Below are 23,743 nucleotides of genomic sequence, written 5' to 3' on the forward strand. Positions count from 1 at the left end.
TATATGTGTGTCTCAGTGTGTGTGTATCTGTGTGTGTATGTCTGTGTCTCAGTGTGTGTGTGTGTCTGTCTATCTGTGTCCTGTCTGTATATGTGTGTGTCTCAATGTCCTGCCTGTGTGTGTGTCTCAGTGTGTGTCTGTCTATCTGTGTCCTGTCTGTATATGTGTGTGTCTGTCTATCTGTGTGTGTGTCTGTGTGTGTGTGTCTTTCTGTCTGTGTCCTGTCTGTTTGTGTGTGTGCCTCAGTGTGAGTGTGTGAGTGAGTGTCTCAGTGTGTGTGTGTGTGTGTGTGTGTGTGTGTGTGTGTGTGTGTGTATCTCAGTGTGTGTGTGTATCTCAGTGTGTGTGTGTGTGTGTGGTGACGACAGACAGTACATACAGTACTGGCAACTTTGTTTAATTGTTCACTCACCCTTACTTTTCTTTAACTATACTAACACTCTTCCCATTTTCAAGATCTATTAAAAAATAACCAGCATTGTAAATTCTCAGAAAGGCTCCATAACTCAGCTCTCATCACAGCAGCATTGCAATCTCTGCAGCACTCTACTTACTTACAGATCATCCCCAAGAAGGCAGAGCAGGTTACTTATTCAATGGCATGATTTAATATGCAATTTAAAGCTGGATTTTGAAGTCTAAATTTGAAAGCTACTGTACTGATAATGACAGGGGGGGAGGGGGTGAGAGGATGAAGGGATGGGGGGTAACAGAGGATGAAGGGAGGGGGTGAGAGAGGATGAAGGGGGGGGTGGGGGGATGAGAGAGGATGAAGGGATGGGGTGAGAGAGGATGAAGGGGGGGGCATGGAGGGATGAGAGAGGATGAAGGGAAGGGGTGAGAGGACAAGGGGGGGTGAGAGGACAAAGGGGGGTGAGAGGACAAGGGGGGGGTTGAGAGGACAAGGTGGGGTGGGGGTGAGAGGACAAGGGGGGGTGGGAGGGTGAGAGGACAAGGGAGGGTGGGAGGACAAGGGGGGTGGGAGGGTGAGAGGACAAGGGGGGAGAGAGAGGATGAGAAGGGGTGGAACAATCTTGGAATTTGTGGGAGGAGCAGTAAGATCAGTATTGCTCGCCATGTACAGTATAACTGCAGGTCAGTTATTTATAAATGATCTGACCATTACGTAATTTGTTCTAAATTTCACTCCAAGTATGCACCAATTTGCACTATTTCATATTCTATTTCCTAAAACAATCCTCGGAAGGGCGCTCCCTCCCAAGACTCCTCCCCAGATTTTTTACGAAATAGAATATAAATTGGTGCAAATTGATGAATACTTGGAGTTAAATTTAGAACAAATGACATAACAGTCAGGTCATTTATAAATAACATTCTTCCCACCAACGATTCTTGCGTGCGTCGCACCTTTCACCATTGTGTCCAGTATTTTTGGACAAGCCACCTGGCAACCCTACTCGCTCTCCCCCTGCCCGGCACCGCTCGCTCTCCCCCTGCCCAGCACCCCTGCTCCGCACGCTCTCCGCCCGCCCGGCACCCCAGCTCGCGTCACAACCGCTCGCAGCCTAGCAGTGCAGCACTTCCGGTGCCTGCTGCTGCTAGTGAGCGTGTGGGAGGCTGGGAGCGACAGTGTAGGCAGAGCCCCGTGCACTGCTTTGCCCTGGGGCCCCTAATGTTGTTAAGATGGCCCTGGCTTGGGGTACCTGTAAAGATGACAACATCCCAGTTTCATGTATGTCATTATTGGGAGGAGTAATGCGACACCAGAATAACAAGCAAGCTATGCGCATTCAGAGGTTCTTTGAGAATGGGAAGATGCTGGGTGAACACCATGCGTCAACAATATCTCAGCTGATTCAGGAGAGAGCCTGGGCGTGGTCCCCCAAGGGGGGCATATAGGGGCTGGAGCAATCATTGGGGTTCATATAGAAGGGAGGGCAGAGAGGCATAGACAGGTACAGTATGATGGAATTAAGGGGCATTGAAAGTTATGATACAAGAAGAGATGGTCAGAGAGCGCATAGGACAGTCCCACCGAGAAGCAAACTGAACTAATGGCAGTGGCATGTTTAATAGGTTATAAGTAGAGATGTAACAGCCATTATTATCCCATTAACACAATATTTGGGAGCGGCTTCACTCAAATATAACACAACGTTTTGGGAGAAATCTGTGTACTAATAATGGTTGCTACATTTGTGGGTGATTGGAGCCAAAGGTACAAGTATTTACATTTTGACATATTTTTTTTTTTACAATCAAATTATCGATTGAAATTGTTTCTCCTTCACTCTTTGCAAATGAATGATTTCCTCATCATTAGCACTCACAGATAAAAGGGAAAGAAAGGCAAATATCTGATAAGCCTGGATTTCAGAGGGCCCGAAGAACAGTGAAATAATCATTTACCAATCAAGGACACAAATACGTTTATGGATCATTTTAATCTTTTTAAGGAAGACAATTTAAATGAGCACTTTTTAGAGGGGAATTTATAGGGGTACATGTTATAGAGGACAATTCTTCACTTCTTCATTAAAGCTGCAGTTCAGTCTTTTTTTTTTACATTTATTTTTTTACTTCAATAGTTTCATGTGTGCAATCTCTAATTACCTAAAGAACTGTATAGCTGCAGGTCAATTCGTTCTCCATGTATTGATAGGCGAAATTTGGTGACATATTAAAAGCTGGGATTTGTTTATAATCTGCTTGTCTGTCAGTGGAAGCTCATGAATATTCATGAGCATTCCTGCACTGACATGTGCTAGAGGGAGGGCAGGGCTGACAAAGGGGTGTGCCAGGGCATGAAGGGGCAGTGCCTTAGCAAATGGCTGTTAAAATAGAATACAAGAAAATTGGTCTTTCAAAGTTGTTTTTTTAAAAACAGAAAATGCTAAAAGTATTTTTTCTTACTATAGAACTGATTTATTAAAACAAACAAACATGCAGGATATTGACTGAACTGCAGCTTTAAAGCATCGATCCCCACAAGACTACGAGTTTTGCTTTTCTTAAAAAACAAACAAATGTTTTTCTAGTGTTAAAAAAATTGTTTTTAATCTCTAGCTTCTGAGGTTACCATGGTAACCGGTAGACTGCACTGGGCTGTGGTGAGAGCTTAATTTTAACCTCCCGGACACTTAATATGTCAAACTTTTATATCTCAGAGCATCAGATTAAAACAGCTTTGGAAGGGGCAAGAAGAGATCTCTTAAAATAAGGAAAGAAATAAATTGCAAAAAACAATGACCTTTAGCACAGGATGCTGCTTAAAATGGCATACAACATATTATCATTGTACAAAGAGAGCCATCAGACACTGAAAGACCTGTTACGCACTACATTTCTCCTTTGTAATAACCAGGGCTTATTTTGTGACTGTACAGTGTACCGGCTCCTTTCTCTCGTACCTTCTCCCCCTGCATCTTCTCTTTGTGAGACATGTTGCCATGACAACATTCCATCGCTGGATGAGACGAGGAGCAGGAGAAGGTAAGAGGCCCCGCGCTTTCCCCACGTACCGGCACCTATTCTCTTACAAAAACAGCACAGGTAATGATGACTCCGATCAAATCTTTCGAGCGCTGAACTTTGGGCTGTCTCTGTAAAGCAAAAAAAAAGAAGTCCAATGGCATGATTTGCAGAAATGGCCAGGATGTTAAAATGTTGCAAAACAAAGGGTTAAAATGCTCGGCGCCATAAGGCATCCCTTGTCATGGCACCTTGATGTTGTGACCTCATGGAGCGTCTCGCTGTAATGGCAACGGGCGTCACGGGATGTGGTGCAGCGATGTTGGACCCCCACTGCGGAATATGTTAGCACTTTACAAACAATAATATTTAGCAACGGACCTATTGTACCTATTCCTGCAGAGGAGTGTTTCACTGCCCGTGTCATTGATTCAAGCTCAGAACCTTCAGCTAATGACAACAGCTTGAAGATTGATGACTGATTTGTGATCAGCAGGTTATATCTATTTTATTTAGCTATTAGAACCTAGATATACAGCAAATCAATAAATTAAAGCGCAGACCCTCCAGTATGTTGCACATAGAAACAGGCACCACTGCAGTTCTTCTACACATGCAGGACACAGGTATGTGCATGGAAGTCCCATAACTGAAGCGGTTTATCACACACACACACACAAAACCTTTCTGTTTAGTAGGTACAGTTGGTCTTACAGGACCCAAAAACATGTGTACCTGCTAAATAGGTGCAGGGTGTTTTAATAATAACATGAACTTTGCATGTGTCATGGGACCTACAGAGGCACACGCACACGCACACGCACACGCACACGCACACGCACACGCACACGCACACGCACACGCACACGCACACGCACACGCACACGCACACGCACACGCACACGCACACGCACACGCACACGCACACGCACACGCACGTCACTGCGCTGTCGAGCCACCCGATTTTTTAAAAAATGGTCACGTGCTGCACGGGGTCAGCCAATCCTCGCCGAGGATGTCAGGCTGCGGCGCTGTGATTGGCTGCTGCCGGACGGAAGCGCGCTTTTCAAAATTTTCAGCAGCGGAGGGGAAAGTGGCGGCTACAGAGGCTCAGTAATACGGTGCCGTGGGCTGGGATTCAGCAAGCCGGGGATATCGTGTCTGAGTGACCGGGCGGCCGCCATCGAGAGGTAGGAGCGCCTGCTGTGGGGGTCACCGGCGATTACATGGAGGTTTGCAGAGGTGAAGTGCCGGAGACACGGCTCAGCGGGAAGCGGGTGCATCAGATAAGCCCTCCTGTTACCATGCGGGACGCTGTGTCTTATCTCGGTGTACCACTCACTATCGTGACAATAGGATAGCATCGGGTCCGGATAGTCCTGGGGGTTGAGGCACACGCTGAACTAGAGCTGAGACCGTTAGTAATCATAGACTAGTAATCATCTAATGATTTTCAGGAAGTTCGGTTTGTTTAAAAATATATATATATATGTGTGTGTGTGTGTGTGTGTGTATATATATATATATATATATATGTATGTGTGTAATATTTTTATTTGAAGGCACATTTTAAACTTCAGCTGTGTTTCTCCGTTCCTCATGTTATTGCTTTGTTCGTGCGGAGGCGTGCGCATCTGTGATGTCACCCGCGTGAAGCGGGTGCGTTTTGTGGACATGGTAGACGTGCTGTGGAGGGGCGTGTCTGATGTCACGGAGCTGGTTCGCATTAACGTGCATGTCCGGTCGAGAAATCAGTTTCAACTGATTACTCGCGTAACGCGCGCTCCCACAGGGTCCCTGGGCGCGATCAATGCCTTAAGGACATGTAAAGTGCAATGTCAGTCCACAGAAATGAATGCGAACAGGGAGAGAAACAAAAACGAAACCCCATGTTTATACCATGATGTTGTACTAACGCTGGACACCGGCAGGTGTATACTGTCCTTACTTCATTGCATGTGGGGCTTTATTTCCCATTTACACATCTAACAGGTATATGGGTGCTACCTTACATTCCAGCCTTATTTTTGCTTTCTCTGGAGGGGTAATCTGCTATACATTTATAGTCACCATCTATGTTTGCTGATATTTTTGTTTAGAGCACAATGCAACTTATTTTTTCATACACAGAAATGAATGCAAAGACCCTAGAACCCATGTAATGGAGATTTTACGGATAAATTGTTAAAATGCATTGAACTCTCTTACACTGGCCCTGTTATAAATTATAGCTGATCAGGTGCCTAAGGCTGAGTGCGCTGACAGCGCGGTGTTTGGCGAGGTTGCTTCTGGCTATTTCAATTTTGATGTCCCCACTCACGCGGAGTGTGGGCACACTCACCCGCGCTTGCGTAAACAAAAAAAATCTGACTTTGATCCGTGCTGAGCTTACCTGCAACGCGCCCCCCCCCCCCCCTGCGCGCGCTTGCGAAATAGCGCAGACACCCGTTGGTGCGCATGCTTTGAGAGTTGGTGACGTCACCGCTCTCCAAGCACGAGTGCGGTCAGCAGCACAGGGAAATCAGCCTAATGAATAGTACAGTTCCATGGTTAGTGTGTCTAAGTAACCTTTTTATAGGACAATGAGTGATGTAGCCCTACAATCAGTGAATGATTTGTAAGCTCTCTGGGACAGGATCTCTTTGCTTATGTTATCTTTACTTGCTGCACTTATCCCTGTTTGTACTTTATTTCCCGTGTTATAATTTTGTAAAGCGCTGTAAATACATGTGGGCAACTGGAGAAGCTGTGTGGGCCCTACTCTTGTGTTGTGACCTTACATTGATGGGATTTAGAGTACTCCTGAATTAATCTGAGTGACATTTCCCTGTTTAGTAGAAGTGACCCTATTGCATTTGATGCTACAACTGATGTGTTAAAGGGTGTTTTTGACTTATTAGCCCTTAGGCCAACACTGTTATTTATATTACACTTGTATCTCTTGGGAGGTAAAGAGTATTTATTTGCGAAAGTCTGTTACCGTGCTAAGTACCGTGCACATTTCAGCTTGGAATGTACGTTTTAATTACATTTGTTGTTCACTATCTGAGTTTATAATGTGAACTCTTTATAGCACTTTTTCCCATCGAGTATTTCACATTAATCTCTGCCGACTGCATACATCTCTGTGCATGAACCTGCCTAGCCAGCACATCCCAGTATATACTTATATCACTTTGCTGCTGTTTAGTTGGTTTCATAGCTGTACATTACACACAGCCCCATTTACAAGTAAGGAGTGTGGGAAAATAAAGCTGCTGAACAAGACGTCTACAGTATTCGTCCTAAATGTGTGTTGCCCAAGAGGGCCTGTAGCTTTTTCTACAGCAAATACAAATATCACTTTTGGTACATTCACATGTCTGACAGGTCTGCAACCCTCCCTTTCCCAATTATCGCTTGGCAAACAGTGCTTCCACTGCAGCCTGGGATTCTGGGTAATGACATGCAAATGAGCACTTCGTGTGCGACTTTTTGCTTCTTGTCCATTTTTTAACATGGACCCCCTATAAGTGTATGCCTGCCGCATTACACAGCTTTTCAGCACAACTGTATTATAATTCTCTGTATTGTCTCTGTGAAGCGCTGAGTACACTTTTGGTGCTATATAAATAAAGACATACATACACAGCCTGTGTTAAAGAATAATTCCTGCTGCTGTCAGCCCTTGCCCTTATGTAAGGACTTGTGATGACCACTGCCAGTGTCCAGAAACCTTTGGTTCTTCGTGTGTAAAATTATTACTGTCTGTCAGACGTCTCATGTTTAAAGCAGCAATACTATATTCCCACCCCCCCTTTTTGTTTTATCTTTATTTTTTTAATGTGAAAAGCATGTGACGATGTATAATTGTACATTCTTACTTAAGCTGCCAATTGTTTGGTGCTTCTGTTATCAATCGGACAAAATCCTGGTGTTGTGCCTAACATAATGTCCGCCTTCCAATTTTGTGCTGCAGCTGTTATGTAACATTGTATTATTAAGGCTGAGTTTATGGTGGCGGCTTTGCTTCGTGCGTGTGCTCCTGGCGGCGGTGTAGCGCGTTGACGCGGCTGCATTTCACGTGAGCTGGTTCCGCCAACGGCGAACCAGCTTAGTGATGCCCCCCGTATCGCCGCCAGCACTATGAGCAGGGATCACTTCTGCTCCAATCGCGCAGCAAGGTAAAGCCTCATCCAGGGTGGGAAGGCGCTCAAGCGTCGTGACGTCAGTCGCTGGGCAATTCCTGGCCCGCTAAATGCGCGGGGGCACGGCTATGATGTTATGGAGCTGGCTCACCCTCATTGGGCAAACCGCTCATGTGATGCGGCCAAATCAAATTGATTTGTGTCGCCAAGCAGCTGAGCGCCGTGCAGCTTGGACCCAATTTATTTTAATTGTTGTGATCACTCGAGAGCAAGCACTCTGCCTGGATGAGGTCTAAGGCCACGGTGGCGCTGAGCGGGCGGGTGCGCTCACGCTGGTCGCTCACAAACACATTGAGGCAATGTGTGTGGCCAGTGTGAGCAAGCGCCTGTGCGGCGCTTAGATGCTTGCAGAGCAAGCAAATTTGATTTTGCCGCTCGCAATCGCGTCATGTGAGCAGTTCGCCCAATGAGGGCGAACCAGCTCTGTGACGTCGTGGCCGCGCCCCCAGACGAGCGCGCACCTAGCCGGCCTCAAAACGCCCGGCAGGGCGCAGCACCAGCGCACCCGCTCCCTGCCTGGCCACAGCCGAAGTGTGTAAAGCACATTATTGTTACAGTTTTGGAGTAACAGACAGACTGTTGTTAGGAACACAGCAGCAGATCTGTTTGTTATCCTTTTGTTGCCAAAAGGCAAAGATTAAAAAGATGTGTGTGCCGGTTTCAAAAGAGGAAGTGGATCTGACTTTCTAAATGGTTGCTGTAGCAACCAAAGAATAATCGGTACATTAACAAAACCATTACAAAAAAAGAACAGATTTATATAAAAAATAAATATAAAATAATATAGGAATCTTTACATTTTTCTGCTTTAAGTCCCTAGGTTTGTACCTTTTCATATTTTAATTGCTAAATTGGAGCTGCTACAGTACATTGCAGTATTGTGCAGGTCTCTGTGGAGGCAAAGGCGGACTAAATAATAATTTAATGGGCTTAATTATAATAGCATTGTTTGTTAATAGACTAATAAGCTGCATCATAAGGCAGGGCTGGTGTGTCTGGTACAAGTGGAGAAATATGTTGTATAGTCTGCAGGCTATAAATCAGAAACAGTGTTTCCAAACTTTGATCATTACAAAAGTACTTGTTTGACATTACAGGTTTATTGTAGGTTGTGATGCCTTTAGTGGAACATGAGAATTCATAGATTTATTTATACTGCAGATAGCCTTCAAAACGTAGTCCTCTCGTGCAGAGGTGCGCAAACTTGCCCCCCCCCCCCCTTTCCCTCGGCTCTGACGTCAAATTACATCACGTTGCTATGGCAATTTACATGCAAGGAATTTTACAGAGTCCTCACGCGATCCCCCGGCATTTAATTGAAATGCTTTTGGGAAGAGTGTGTAACCTCCGCGCTGTCTCTCTTCCCCCCCCCCCCCCCACCCCCCCTCTGGAAAATCTGGCGCCTGAATGTAGCAATTCCTAAATTTGAGCGGCAAATTAATGTCCCTTGCCACCACCTACACGTGAAGTGCCTTATTGAACCAGTCTAATTGTAAATGTTTTGAATATCTGTACCTTATTCTTCAGAATAGATGTCATCCCATGATATCCTATTTTTAATATAGCTCTCCAGCTAAGTGGTGACTTGTTTGTCGCCTCTCTCTGTGGTGCACAGGGGATATTTCAAGAATGTAAGGATTTCTTTCAGGCTGATAGCCTAGGATCTGGCTATCGTCCACAGCCTTCTAAACTACATATTTCACCTTTACTGGGCCATCAGTGATAGTCCCCCAATTAAGCCCTCTTTGTAGATCAGCACAGCCATAGGAATGGTCTTGACCTGTCATGAGAAAAATATTGTATTAACACAATTTCTAACCAATGTTAACCCCTGCAGTACCAGCTTGATTAAAATACTCCATATCCCCCGTCATTTTTATAAGATCCACCAAGCAGCAAAAGTTTTTGGTCATCAACAATTATTGATGGTCCGTAAACAGCCCCATCTGTCTTGGCAAAGATTTCCGTATTTACGCAACACACCCATTTTGTGCTATACTTCTAAATACTTCTAAAAAGCTTAACCTTTTCTCTGATTTGTATTACAGGTCACATTTGAAGTGACAATGTCTTCCCAAAGCTCAGCTGTGTCCAGCAAGAAAGACGACAAAGGGAAAAATATCCAGGTTGTTGTAAGATGCAGGTATGTGTCCTCGTATCCGATTACAGGGGTTTGTGATCTATACAAATTGTGTTTAATGTTCAGCTTCTGTTATGTATTTGAAAGAGAAACTGCAGTCTTACCATTCTGTGCTATTACCGTTTTATTGATGACAGTGCATGTATTTTACTTGGTGCCATAGAAGTCCCTTTGTGTTGGTGCTTTAAAAATCAAAGCTTTGCAGTGAAATTATGCCAATTCTCAAGCCTGGATTTTCTGTACTGCATGCAAAATGTGTGTGGATTTAGGGGCAAATTCTATATAGCCCAAAGCAGCCACGCAGAGCTGATTTTCCATCAGAACATCCCTATTCAGGTCCTCAACGGCCATCTCAGACTATATAGTATTTACCCCGTGGTCGTTTTCAGTGGTGGACTATATTAAAGAACCTTTAAGCCCCCCAAGGTCTTGCCCAACTCTCAGTCCTTTCCTGCTATTCATTGTCCTTTCATCCTCTACTGCCGTTCTCGGACCCCATGCTATTCTTTCCTTTTATGAGTTCACTTATTTTAAGGTGGTCAACAAGTGTGGCAGGGAGATGCCTCCTCCCCAGTTACATACAGGAGGTTATGGTGGGTTCATGGAGCTACCTGTGTGTTTCACACATATGAACGTTGGTAGAAGCAGCAGGAGCGGCACTGGAAAGACTGTGCCTAACTGGTACACAGCTGTGATGTTTTTTTGCATGGGAATCGCTGTGTACCGCGGAACGTATCGGACAGTTCCTCTACCGTTGGCTCAGTCCGCCCTACGCATTTTCTTCATGGCTGACGTGTATGGAAAATAATGTGGGACCAGGTACTATTGACGGTCAGAAAAAAGCAAAGAAGCTCGCCAAAGATGAAGAGCATGTATTGAAAAATACAATAAAAGTGCAATAAAAGTGCAAGTTGTAACTTGCATATATGGGTGAAGATTAGTAGTCCAGTTAAAAGATAAAGTTCTGATCTCATCACCGTCTGCTTGGGGTCTGGAGGTGAGTCCTCAGTTGGTGTGTGTCTGTCCCGCGCGCTGGGACACTGACACGGCAGGGTTCTGCACTGCTTCCGGGTGTCGCGTATCACTGCGTCGCGCACTTGCGTCCGGCAGTCCCCCTCGTTCCCCCACCTCTACAAACCTCCCGGCACAGCTAGCTATGTGTCCGACGCACACAGGGCTATGGCAGCCACTGGATGTCAGAGAGCCTGTAAGGACTGAGCTAATTCTGCAAGTGAGTGGTCTGCTGCTGGAGGTATCCTTGTGGTGAACATTGGTGGAGGAGGGGTGCCTTCGCGAATAGGAGCAGCAAGAGGACGGGCGGTCACTTCTATTAAGCTCTTCACTTGTATGGTGAAACACGTGGGATATGTTGACAACCTGTGCTTGCCCACCACGAAATATGTGATCTTCAATGAAATCAATGTCTTGGTGGAAATAATGTTTTTTTTTTTTTTTTTTTTATTATTATTAAAGAAGAAATGAAAGCTAAAAAAAAATTAAAAATAAACCTTTTTAGAATGGAAAACTAGACTGAATTTAGGGAGGAGAGGAAAAAATCCAAGATCTCTTCTGAAAAACATGTTTTTTTTACAGAGATGTAAACAAGACTCCACCATCACCTGACACTCGTCTTGTGACGTACTTGACTCTTGCATCCGTATGCCGTCTTCCTTCAGCTAGCACGACTGTCCCAGTTACATAAATACTCACAGGGGACTGTTTGTTTGCTAAATCTTTCTTTCGCCCATGTAACATCCCCTACCACTTTCAGAAATTATTGTATCTCTGACAGCCCTGAACATTTTGGTCTGAAAGCCTAAGCACAGATGGCACGATGACAATATGCAGCTCAAGCTGTTGACTGCTTATGCCTATCTAGGGGAAGAATACAGCACGTTTCCCAGTTATGCACGAGTCTCTAAAAAACAGTCTAAATCATATTTTCCCATTCACTGCACAGCAAACTGCATGGTTAAAGGTACAAAATGTCCTGATTAACCCAGGTGTGCAGAAAAGCCCAAAATAAGTCCGGAATAACTGTATACAATCGAGAGACAAGCACAGGGAGAGCCTGCTTAAAAATCAATTTGTCGGCGCAATATAAGATTCTCAATTTACACTTGAAATAATCACTAGTGGATCTGATGTCAGTGTACAGGAATAACCGAAGGTGGCATTAAAGGGTTAAGACTGTAGGCGCCTCCGGCAGTGAAAGGGTTAAACAAAATCTAATTGGTTACATTTTTTGGGTCAGCCCCATGCTCCATCTCCAACATATTACTGGGTCGTATTAATGGGCTCTGGTTGAGCCTTTCAGAAATGTAGCTTTAGGGCTGTTATATAGTGTGTGTGTTCAAATAAATAAATGAATCCTTTAAAAACTTTTTTTTAATAACCTTGTACACACATTTTTCAACGGCGGTAGCGGCGCAAATTCTTAATTTTTCTCATCTTCTCCCTCCCGCCTCCCCCCCCCCCCCCCCCCTGCCGTCGGCCAGTTTCACGCTCCCTACCGTGCGCGCGCGGCACCATTTATAGAATGGCTGACCAACCTCGGTCAACTAAAACTGCCGCGCGCGCACTATAGAACCGGCCTTATGCAGGGCTGAATTGAATGTTGAATTGCCAATATAAGGCCTTGGATCACGAGGCTCCAGTAAAGTTTTAGTAATCCTTCTACATACAATAATACAATTATGCAAAAGATTGTATTTAAAGACAATCGTTACAGTTTTTGTCTTCATTCTACCCACTCTGGTATATAGTGTGTGTATATGTAATTTAACTGACTAATCCTACTAGTTATTTTATTAATTTGCACTTTACTTTTTTAAATTCAATTAATAATTTTTTGTATTTCCAATTTTAATACTAAAATAGGGGGGGGGGGATTCTGGAAAGAGGCCGTGTAACACAGGTTATTTTCTCCCATCAGGCCCTTTAATTTAGCCGAGCGGAAAGCCAGCTCCCACTCCGTGTTAGAGTTTGAGACCCAGCGGAAAGAAGTCTCCGTCCGGACAGGAGGAATAAATGACAAGCTGGGGAAGAAAAACTATGCGTTCGACATGGTAACTATAAATCTCGCACTCGCGCCAATGAGCTCGGATCGGGAAGAGCTCACTGTGAAGGATTGTCTGCTTACTTTACCTGTAGTGCCGGCGGCCCTTTAGGAGGAAGAGGAGCGGTCTTCCTTACTGGTTAGATGGTGTCTTGTTCTCCCATGGAAACGCAGGACGGGATCTTAGCTGAAAACACCCTCCCTAGGCATTACACTGTCATGGTGTCCCTGGAGGGCCTGTGACATAGTGACTACGTCCTGGGCACCCGTCGCCTCGTCTGTTTATAATATGTCCCATAGCTTCCCTGGTCTGTCATCATGTTATGGTTCTGCAGGCCCCTTTAGTCTCACATTGAACTTGTGCCAGAGGTACAGTGGGATAACATTTGGTTATTTATGCCTTTAATGGTATATTCTTGGACGTGAATACATTTGGGAATCAAATGTTCAGGGTGGCTTTTATTTGTCTCTCAACCTGCCCCCTTTCCCGCTTGTCCATTTATCATATAAGGACGTCCAGTATCTTGTTTATTAAAATGATGATTAATAGGTTGCAAGTAGATGACGACTGCTCTAACATATCCGTCATTTCACTGTGAGGAGGACTGCAGCCGTAGTCCAGCTTATATTGTCCTTCACCTTGTTGGCTGTGATCTGAATGGCGCTTACGTGTTTTGTATTTGGTACAATGCTTCAGTTTTGTTCATGTCAGTGAGCCGTGGCTGAGATGTGATGGTTTGAGCGGCTATAGCTGCATTACTTTTTGCAAAGAAAAGTGCATTTTTTAAAAACATTTATTACCTTTTTCTGTTTTTAAATACGTAAAATCAGGTTTACGACTATTTGACAATCCTTTCACTATTGTCAGACTTCGTAACGTGCATCATATCTGGTGTTCACTGACTCTGGGGTAGGATTGCGTTTAATTTATTACAACCAGTGTTAAAAATGCCCCTCAGATATAGATATAAAGGGTTGGGCCGCGGGCATGGTCAGCGCTTAGGTGCTGACCCGCGCTGACGCTCAGCAGTGAGCCCCTGCAGCCGCAATGAGAGCGGCATTAGCAGGGGCTCGGGCACGCGCCCGCAGGCTTGCGGAAGCGTAGCCGACAATCCAATTTTAGTTTTGGCGCTCACAGGAGCGCAGGGCCGGTCACGGGAGCGGTTCGCCCAATGAGGGTGAACCAGCTCCGTGACGTCACTGGCCCGCCCCCCGACACGCCCCCGGACGGCGCGCAAACTAAGGCCAGGGAAAGCACCCGCTTTCCCTCAGCGTGACTCCGCACGGCTGTAGTCACCATGGACTCGGCCTTAGGTTTCTTGCTTTACCTTACTTTGGAATAGTGATTAAAGATTTGAAGTAAGTATAATTTTTTTTTGCTATTTTGCAGGTTTTTGGCCCTTCAGCTAAACAAATCGAGGTATACAGAAGTGTGGTGTGCCCAATTTTGGATGAAGTTATAATGGGTTACAACTGTACAGTCTTTGCGTAAGTACCGAACAAGGCAGATCTTGATTTAACCGTTGCCATAGTTTACTAGCCCTGCAAAGCATTAGTCTGAGTCCCTGCCGGCGCTGAGCGCACTCATGCGCGCTGGGTGTCCTGCTTGTGCGCGCGGGGCATTGCGGGTAGTTGAGTGCGCGGGAAAGTATAGTTTTTTTGTTTACCTGATCGCGGGTGAGCGTGTGTGCCCGCGCACGAGCATCGCGTGAGCGGGGACTTGCATATATCTATATATAAATATGTAAGTCGGCGCTGCCCGATCAGCGCTAGCGGGGACTTAGCCTTACTCTAAAGTAACGCACTGTTTATTTAAAATGAGCATATTATCAATGTCTCAAAACCCATCTTCATCTTTAGGTACGGACAGACTGGCACTGGAAAGACCTTCACTATGGAAGGAGAAAGATCCCCTGATGGAGAATTTACCTGGGAGCAGGTATGTTTCCAAGATTAAAAATACTTTTTGTTGGTCGGGCTTGTAAATCTGACTATTGGTGCCAATGTATTTAAGTGCCAATCAGTCTTGGGGTACGGGTTACAAGTTGAGGCGATACGTGATGCTGCAGCTAGTGCATGTACTGCTGCATTTATTTTTACATTATTGTAACACAAAATCATTTTGTTGCCATATTAACAATTCATAAACCTAAGGAATGTAGTTTTTACACCACTGCTCTAGTGTACCTTTTCTTAAATGTAAATATACTCCCACTGCTACGTGTATTGCATCTGTGTTCAATGGACACACTCTTGCTCCGTTAGTTATTTGCAATCTGACACTAGCCAAATTACTGCAATCCCACCTTGCTACAAAACTTTGGTAGCATGTAGTTGACCATGATAAACATACTGTGTATATGTAACTCTACATACTTATTGAAGAACATTATTTGTAGATCCAGTTTCGTGTGTGTGTGTGTGTGTGTGTGTGTGTGTGTGTGTGTGTGTGTGTGTGTGTGTGGTGGTGTGTGTAGCTGTGGTGGTGTGTGTGTGTGTGTAGCTGTGGTGGTGTGTGTAGCTGTGGTGGTGTGTGTAGCTGTGGTGGTGTGTGTAGCTGTGGTGGTGTGTGTAGCTGTGGTGGTGTGTGTGTGTGTGTGTGTAGCTGTGGTGGTGTGTGTGTGTGTGTGTGTAGCTGTGGTGGTGTGTGTGTGTGTGTGTAGCTGTGGTGGTGTGTGTGTGTGTGTGTAGCTGTGGTGGTGTGTGTGTGTGTGTGTAGCTGTGGTGGTGTGTGTGTGTGTGTGTGTGTGTGTGTGTGACTGACTGACTGACTCTTTGTTCACATTGATGCTTCTTCGCAGGATCCTCTGGCCGGTGTAATTCCTCGAACCCTGCATCAGATTTTTGAGAAGCTTTCGGAGAACGGCACCGAGTTCTCTGTGAAAGTCTCTCTGTTGGAGATCTACAATGAAGAGCTGTTTGATCTCCTGAGCACATCTCCTGATGTTGGCGAGAGGCTGCAAATGTTTGATGATCCTCGGAACAAGGTAAATCCGGATTGTTGCATTGCAGTCATTACACTTTGCTGGTCTGTGGTGGCCTCGGATATAGCACATGCACGTGAGACAGAACGCATGACGTCACGCACGCCTGTGCTAGAAGCGATCCGTGGTCTGTAGGATTGCGCGATTGAGGGCATGCCTGTGACGTCACGTGAGCGGTTCGCCCTCATTGGCTGAACCACGCGCGTGACCAGGCCGCCGCGCGGTATAAAGAAAAAAATTTGTCTCGCTGAGCATCAGTCGCTCTCGTGCACGTGCGCTCTGTCCGTGCGCATTGCCTTGCGGCCTCTTGTTTTCAGCGTGCGCGTCGTACTATGGACGCGGCCTTAGTTATGTAGCTGGCTGAGTCAGGTCACATTAACGTATGTATAAGCCCGTAACATGCCTGGGCCCCCTTTAAACTAGCCTTGTCTGTATATTTCCGCACAGGGCTGGCTACTGTGTGTGGAGAACAGACCGCAGGCTTGCAGCCAGCACAGGGGCAGAGATGTAGGCCACCGCTCTGCTGAAATCTGTCTCCACAATGCACTGAGTAGTTCTGTGCAGTGCATTGTGGGGATGTGATCTCGGAGAGCTGAGCGATGACGTGTGTGTGTTCCATACTCCTACAAAATCTTCGGATGTGTATTTTTAAGCCATAAAAAAAGGGGGGGGGGGGATTAGTGCGACCTCTGGGTTGAATGGTTCTTGAAACAAGAATACTCCTGAAGAAGGGCCGAGCCGTTCTAACTATTGGGATCTGTGCCGCTCATAAGATATTCCCACTAACGTCCTGCCCATGTGCTTTAAACTACATTTCCTACTGGCCAATGAGTAAGGGGGAAGCAGTGAATCATGGAGATGTCGGTCTATTCACTTGCAGCAACCATTTTATTGACATGGAATTTCTTATTGGCCAGAGGGCTATAGATAGTAACCTGCATTTCAGTTCTTTATTCTGTTTGGCGCCTATTCAATATGTGGCAAAGTCATTACCTCTTGTCAGCAAAGTGTTAAACTCCTTTCTGAAGTGAAAGGTAACACTTCTTCATTAACAAGCTGCCAGCTAACACTGCATATTAAATAGGAACCTCTCTGCAATAAAGCCTCAGCAACCGGTGAGTCGGGCCTCATAGACTAACTATTAATAGATTGCATTTCTGTGTTCTTTTCCTGGCAGAGAGGAGTCATTATAAAGGGATTGGAAGAAGTCACTGTGCATAACAAAGATGAAGTGTATCTGATCTTGGAAAGAGGGGCAGCCAAGAGGACCACCGCTTCGACCCTAATGAATGCATACTCCAGGTCGGGCGTCAACTACAATTCCTGCTCTGCTTTTATCAACTGTGCTTTGTTTTTTTGTTTGTCTCTGTGACACTGAATAACAATACATTTCTCTCTGAATGCTGAATGCGTAGAAACACCTGAACCTTGTAAGTCGTTTTAAGTTTAGGACATAATTGCTTTTATCTGCTCACAGGAGCACACTGTTTCAGGTACAAGCTTTAACTTGGAGATGCAGGAAAAGCTCCTCCTTGTTTGCCACTTGCAAATCACCCTGATCTTGCCTGTTTGATGCCGTGCGTGGTTTCCAGGTCATTATTTTTATATTAAGACCGTGCACCCTTTGATAGAAGCGTTGGAAGCTAAATTGTTTATCCAATGCAGCTGATATACAGCGGACATTTTTCTTGTGTTAACAGCTAACTAATGTTCTGCTTAACTTCTGCTTGGATGCATGGTAACAAACACACACAACCCCAGCAAGCTCATTTGGGGAACCCCTGAGCCCCCACAAAATATATATGTATGTAAGTATCAAAAAGGAGAGCTATTGAGCGTGGCAAATGTATACTACAAGCGACAGAGAAGCCCAGTGCTACATCCAATACGACAAAAATACAGTAAAATACTTATATATTCTCTTGAAAAAGGGTCATTTAGTTTAACCCTTTGGCCAAAGCATTATAAGCCTGGGAACCATGACAAGGCAGACCCTGTTTGCAAGTCCCAACACTACCAGATTAAATACTAATATACCTCTATTAGGATTAAAATGATAATTTACATCGATTAGGCGGGAAAAAGACAAACCTTGGATCTATATCCAGTAGAATGAGACCTGCTGACTTGGGGAGGGGCGGGATTAAAACCTGGGAAGGAGGGGCCACTAACCTCCAACAGCTGAGTCAGCTGAAAATAAGTTAACAAACACACACAGAACCCCAGCAAGCTGATTTGGGGAACCCCTGTGCCGGGACTGCCTTGTCGTGGCTCACAGGTTTACTGTATTTTTGTCATGTTGGATGTAGCATTGGGCTTCTCTGTCGCTTGTAGTATACATTTGCCACACTCAATAGCACTCTTTTTTGACACTTATATAAATATATATTTTGTGGGGGCTCAGGGGTTCCCCAAATGAGCTTACTGGGGTTCTGTGTTAACGTATTTTCAGCTGTTTGGAGGTTAGTGGCCCGTCCCTCCCAGGTTTTAAGCCCGCCCCTCCCCACTTCCCAAGTCAGCAGGTTCCTTTTCATTTTACTGGATATAGATCCAATGTTGGTCTTTCTCCCTCCTAATAGAGGTAAATGAGAATTTTAATCCTAATAGAGGTAAATGAGTATTTTATCTGGTAGTGTTGGGACTTGCAAACAGGGTCTGCCTTGTCGCAGCTCACAGGTTTACAATGCATTGGCCAAAGGGTTAAACTAAATGACCCTTTTTCAAGAGAATAAATAAGTATTTTACTGTGTATTTTTCATATGGGAAGTAGCATTGGGCTTCTCTGTTGCTTGTTGTATAGATGCATGGTAATGCAGCATACTATGTTTGGGTACTATGTATCTTGATGCTCCCTTTCGACATGTACAACAAATTATATTCCGAATGAGCGGGACATAATAGACTTGCTGTTCCTTCTATTGCTTATTTTCAGTGTGATGTGGTACAAAAAAAAACCAGGCTTGCTTACATGTCTCACTTCTATAAATATTACCTAAAAAAAACAAAACAAAATCTCTGTATTCTTTTACCCATTTTTAATGATTGTTCATAAATGATTGGTGGAAGTTAGCGCAGGGCTGCCTTGGAATTTAGCAGGGCTCGGTGCCTCTTGCCTTCTCTCCGGTATCTCCTCCCACTCCTCATCTGCGGGGTTACGTCATGGAGGAAATGCCGGAGAGCAGGTAAGAGGCAATTGGATGCCCCGTGCTGTGCCCGGGAATCCGTTTAAATGTTGTGGAGGATGAGCGCAAGGCCTCTTTAAAGCTGCAGTTCAGTCTTTTTTTATTTTTATTTTTTTATTTATTTTTTTACTTCAATAGTTTTATGTGTGCAATCTCTAATTACCTAAAGAACTGTATAGCTGCAGGTCAGTTCGTTCTCCATGTATTGATAGGTCGAAATTTGGTGACATAATTAGTGAAGGGATCTGTTTATATTCTGCTTGTCTGTCAGTGGAAGCTCATGAATATTCATGAGCACTCCTGCACTGACAAGTGCTAGAGGGAGGGCAGGGCTGACAAAGGGGTGTGCCAGGGCTTGTGACAGGACATGAAGGGGCAGTGCCTTAGCAAATGGCTGTTAAAATAGAATACAAGAAAATTGGTCTTTAAAAGTTGTTGTTTTTTTAAAACAGAAAATGCTAAAAGTATTTTTTCTTACTACAGAACTGATTTATTAAAAAAAAAAACACACACATGCAGGATATTGACTGAACTGCAGCTTTAAGCGCGGGGCTTGGTGCGACTGCACTGATGAAACCGCCACAAACCGTGACCGGTTGTCATAAGTTTGAAGGATTTCAAACAGCAATTACACCTGCTACATCTGTGTATAGGAGGTGGGGCACCACCCACTTTATTTATGCGTGTGTGTGTGTTCCTCATTCTTTTTCTATTCCTCATTCAACCGACCTGGATTTACCCTAATATAGTTCTGCAAAATCCCGCTCTTAAATGAACTAAAGTGGGTGTTTCAATTTTTGAAAATCTTCCCTTCACAGCCGATCCCACTCTGTGTTTTCTGTTACAATCCACATGAAGGAAACGACAGTTGACGGAGAAGAGCTTGTTAAGATCGGAAAGCTGAATTTGGTAAGTTGTGTTGCACTGTCCGGTCTTGCTGTGCGTATTTCACTTTAATCTCTGGAAGCCTGTCTGCTCCGAACTTTAGTGAGTGGTTGGAGAGTTCATAATGTTGGTGTTGGATGAGCCGTCGGTTTAATGCAAAGTTCTGTCCAGAAACAGCGGGTTTACGACTGTTTCTCGTGAACCGTTTTACCATGGCCAATAAAATGGATCGGCTTTTGCATGTGGATCACAACTGTCATGCAACTATTCATACCAGGTTAATCCCTTTAGTGAAGAGAAGGCCGTTATTCTATAGCTTCCACTGACCACGCATGGATTGCATTGTGGGATATTTGCGGCATACATTTTATTATTTTTCGCCGATATCTATCTGTTTTTCAATGGAACAAAAACATTGTTCTTTATTGACAGGTTAATATGTTGCTCTTTTATTGCTATTGCAGTTAAATACCCAGAACTGGTTAACAAAACACACACAACCCCTGCAAGCTCTTTTTGGGTACCCCTGAGCCCCCACAAAATATATATGTATATGTGTCCAAAAAGGAGAGCTATTGAGCGTGGCATATGTATACAACAGACGACAGAGAAGCCCAATGCTACATTCAACATGACAGACACAGTAAAATACTTGTATATTCTCTTGAAAAAGGGTCATTTAGTGTAACCCTTTGGCCAAAATACCCAGAACTATAATCACCGGTCAGGCATCATGTGACACTTTGACGAGCCATCTGTTCGGGGCAATGTTATGTCCTGCAGCAGCGGGTTTACCAAGACAATTAAAATGTATCGAGTTTTTTGCGTGTTGATGAGAACTATTGATCGTTCACTTGACACATTTGACTAATGCTCCTAATCACCTCTTGGATGCCAATCCCAAGACTTTAAACTAGAATGTGAAAAGCGTAACTTGTCCAATGTACTGAATGATAAACCTCGGCAAGTTCAGGCTCGTTTCCCAGCATCACTGGAGTACCTGTACTCAATGAAAATACCATTATGACCAAACGTTGATCCTCACGTTGTCTCTTCTGCTCTCCTCCCAGGTGGATCTGGCAGGAAGTGAAAACATTGGCCGTTCTGGAGCTGTGGACAAAAGAGCCCGTGAAGCTGGAAATATCAACCAGTCTCTGTTAACTTTGGGCAGAGTGATCACCGCTCTGGTGGAAAGAGCACCTCACATCCCGTACAGAGAATCCAAACTCACCAGGATTCTGCAGGACTCTCTTGGGGGACGAACGAAAACCTCGATCATCGCCACTGTTTCTCCTGCATCCATTAATCTGGAGGTTGGTTTTACCTGCAGAGAAACGCGAGCAACACACACTTCATAATTGCCAACCCTTTCTTATTACTTGTGCAGGCTTTTAGCAGCCTGATCACTTGTTTTAATTCATTAAAACTGGGGGTTTTAGGTACGTAATTTGGTCGACGTATAAAGAGCTTGCCCACCACGCCGCTAACGTTTTGAAAACTGATTATATTGAGGGCAAACTGGTGTTGGGTGATACTTTAACGTGTTTTGGTGAAAACGAATGACAGCCTTGTCTTCTGATTTATTTTTAAGTTTGCTTAAATAAGGCAATGCTAACTGAGAGCCTCCGAACCGTGAGAACAATTTTTAGTTTTGGGAAGCAACATATATATATATATATATATATATTTAAAAAAAACACAAGTGGTAGATGATGTGTAAATGGGCCGGACATGGTGGGGATTTGAAAATAAAATAATTTTCAATCTACCCTAGCAAAGTCAGGATGTAGGTAATTATGGGTTTAATTCAATGTACTCTGTATCCGACGGCCCGTTTTCCGTTGAATGCCTTATCCGGCGCCACATTATACGACGTCTGAGCCGCTTATCCGGCGCTCACCGCTGCGTATTAACATGGACCCGCAGTCCGACAGTCTGTTATCACACTGCGGTTTGCAAGACTCCTTCCGTCGGCTAAGCGAGGACCGGCTGTAATTATTACAAGTGAGGCTCAGATTTGGAAAATCAGGCATCCTATTCACTCTAAATGACAATGTGCTGATATATTTATTCCCTAATCTCTTGCTGCTAGAAGCATAGTTAATGTTACAGGATTATATTTACCATCTGGTTTCTGTTTACAGGAAACAGTGAGCACTTTGGAATATGCCCACAGAGCGAAGAATATAATGAACAAGCCTGAAGTTAATCAGAAACTTACCAAAAGGGCACTTATAAAGGTAAGCATTTTGTCTTCCCGCGGGTTGGCATTTGTAAACCATTAGATGTAAGATATTGGACAACGATTCTTGCTGAGATGTAATTTCTGCAATAACTGTAACATCGCTGAAATGATCACTGTTAACAGTATTTTAATGTCACTCTTTAAATGGCATCCATAATTAGCCATGTTCTGCTGCGCTCATTACCTTTGATCTGGTAGACGGGTTCTGTGTACTGTTACTCTTTTAGTATGGCTTATACTTGCTGCCTTCACCTGTCGGACTTGTTTTGGAACACCTCGGGGTATCCGTTCGGTGTGGAGGATTTCTTACCGATCAGATTAAGACTGGTGCTGTCACGCCATAAATAAAATGGTAATGAAGCTCGCCCCCAAGGTGTTCTCAAGATCCGTTCATATATGTAGCAGCGCCTCTCGTGGTTTTATTCTCCACAAGGTGATGGCTGCTTTGGCACTGAGAGCATTTGGTAGTCTGCCAGTGGGGACTTGTAACCACTAAGCAGCCGATAACTGAGTACTTTCTCCTGGTTAGCCCGACCCACATTATTTTGTACACTTGAGGAGAACTGCAATGTTGTTGCGCTTTGCACACTCATTTCATCCATAGTTACATAGTAGATGAGGTTGTAAAAAGACATATGTCCAAGTTCAATTTATGCTAAATTTAGACCTCAGGCATTTTATCCTATATCTATACTTATTGATCCAGAGTAAGGCAAACAATAACCCCCAGTGTCAGATCATCCAATGATATCTCACAAGGGGAAAAATAAATTCCTTCCTGACTCCAAGAATTGGCAATCGGATTATTCCCTGAATTAACATCCTTCCCATATATAATTATTTAGTATATTCCTGTATACCTTTCCTTTTTAATAAGATGTCCAACCCTTTTTTTTTTTTTTTTTTTTTTTTTTTAATAAATCTATTATATCTGCCATCACTGTCTCCATGGGTAATGAATTCCACATTGTAACTGCCCTTACTGTAAAGAACCCTTTCCTTTTGTTACTGGTGCAATCTCCTCTTCTCCAACCTTAAGGGATGACCCCAAGTCCTTTGTACTGTCCTTGGGATGAATAGTTCTTTTGAAAGCTCCTTGTACATATAGTTTGTATATATTGTATATATGTATATATTTGTATATAGTTATCATATCCCCTCTTTTACACCCATTTTCTAATGTAAATAAATCAAATTTAGGTAGCCTCTCCTCATACGTTGGATTGTCCACACCCTTTATTAATTTGGTGGCTCTTCTCTGCACTCTCTCTAGTTCCATAATGTCTTTTCTAAGGAGTGGTGCCCAAAAATTGTACTCCATATTCAAGGTGTGTGGTCTTACTAATGCTTTGTAAAGGGGCATAATTATGTTTACTTCCGTTCCATCCATTGCCCATTTAATGCAAGATAAGATCTTGTTTGCTTTTGCAGCTACTGCATGACTTTGGGCACTATTGCTAAGCCTGCTGTCTACAAGCACTCCTAAATCATTCTTCATCAAGGATTCCCCCAATTTATCCCCATTTAATTTGTAAGTCGCCTGCTTATTCTTGCATCCCAAATGCATAACCTTACATTTATCTGTTAAACCTCATCTGCCATTTACCTGCCCTAGTTTCTAGTTTCCTCA

At 44.1% G+C, this 23,743-nt stretch overlaps 1 protein-coding gene across 2 annotated transcripts in view; it reads left to right on the forward strand.

The window, feature by feature from the left end:
• The first annotated feature begins 4,459 nt into the window (after positions 1-4,459).
• Positions 4,460-23,743, forward strand: part of KIF11 (kinesin family member 11) — a 36,526-nt gene continuing 17,242 nt past the window's right edge. The window contains exons 1-10 of one of the 2 annotated variants that reach the window (XM_075612769.1): positions 4,460-4,622; positions 9,668-9,762; positions 12,695-12,827; positions 14,208-14,305; positions 14,678-14,756; positions 15,619-15,804; positions 16,979-17,103; positions 19,802-19,892; positions 20,939-21,181; positions 22,013-22,108. In XM_075612769.1, the coding sequence (XP_075468884.1) occupies positions 9,686-9,762; positions 12,695-12,827; positions 14,208-14,305; positions 14,678-14,756; positions 15,619-15,804; positions 16,979-17,103; positions 19,802-19,892; positions 20,939-21,181; positions 22,013-22,108 (1,128 nt within the window). In that variant the 5' untranslated portion in view covers positions 4,460-4,622; positions 9,668-9,685. Of the gene's footprint in view, positions 4,623-5,190; positions 5,425-9,667; positions 9,763-12,694; positions 12,828-14,207; positions 14,306-14,677; positions 14,757-15,618; positions 15,805-16,978; positions 17,104-19,801; positions 19,893-20,938; positions 21,182-22,012; positions 22,109-23,743 lie in introns of those variants that run through there. The other variant, XM_075612770.1, reaches the window with a different exon arrangement.

The sequence above is a fragment of the Ascaphus truei genome, chromosome 8 (assembly GCF_040206685.1).
Source record: "Ascaphus truei isolate aAscTru1 chromosome 8, aAscTru1.hap1, whole genome shotgun sequence".
Taxonomy (NCBI): domain Eukaryota; kingdom Metazoa; phylum Chordata; class Amphibia; order Anura; family Ascaphidae; genus Ascaphus; species Ascaphus truei.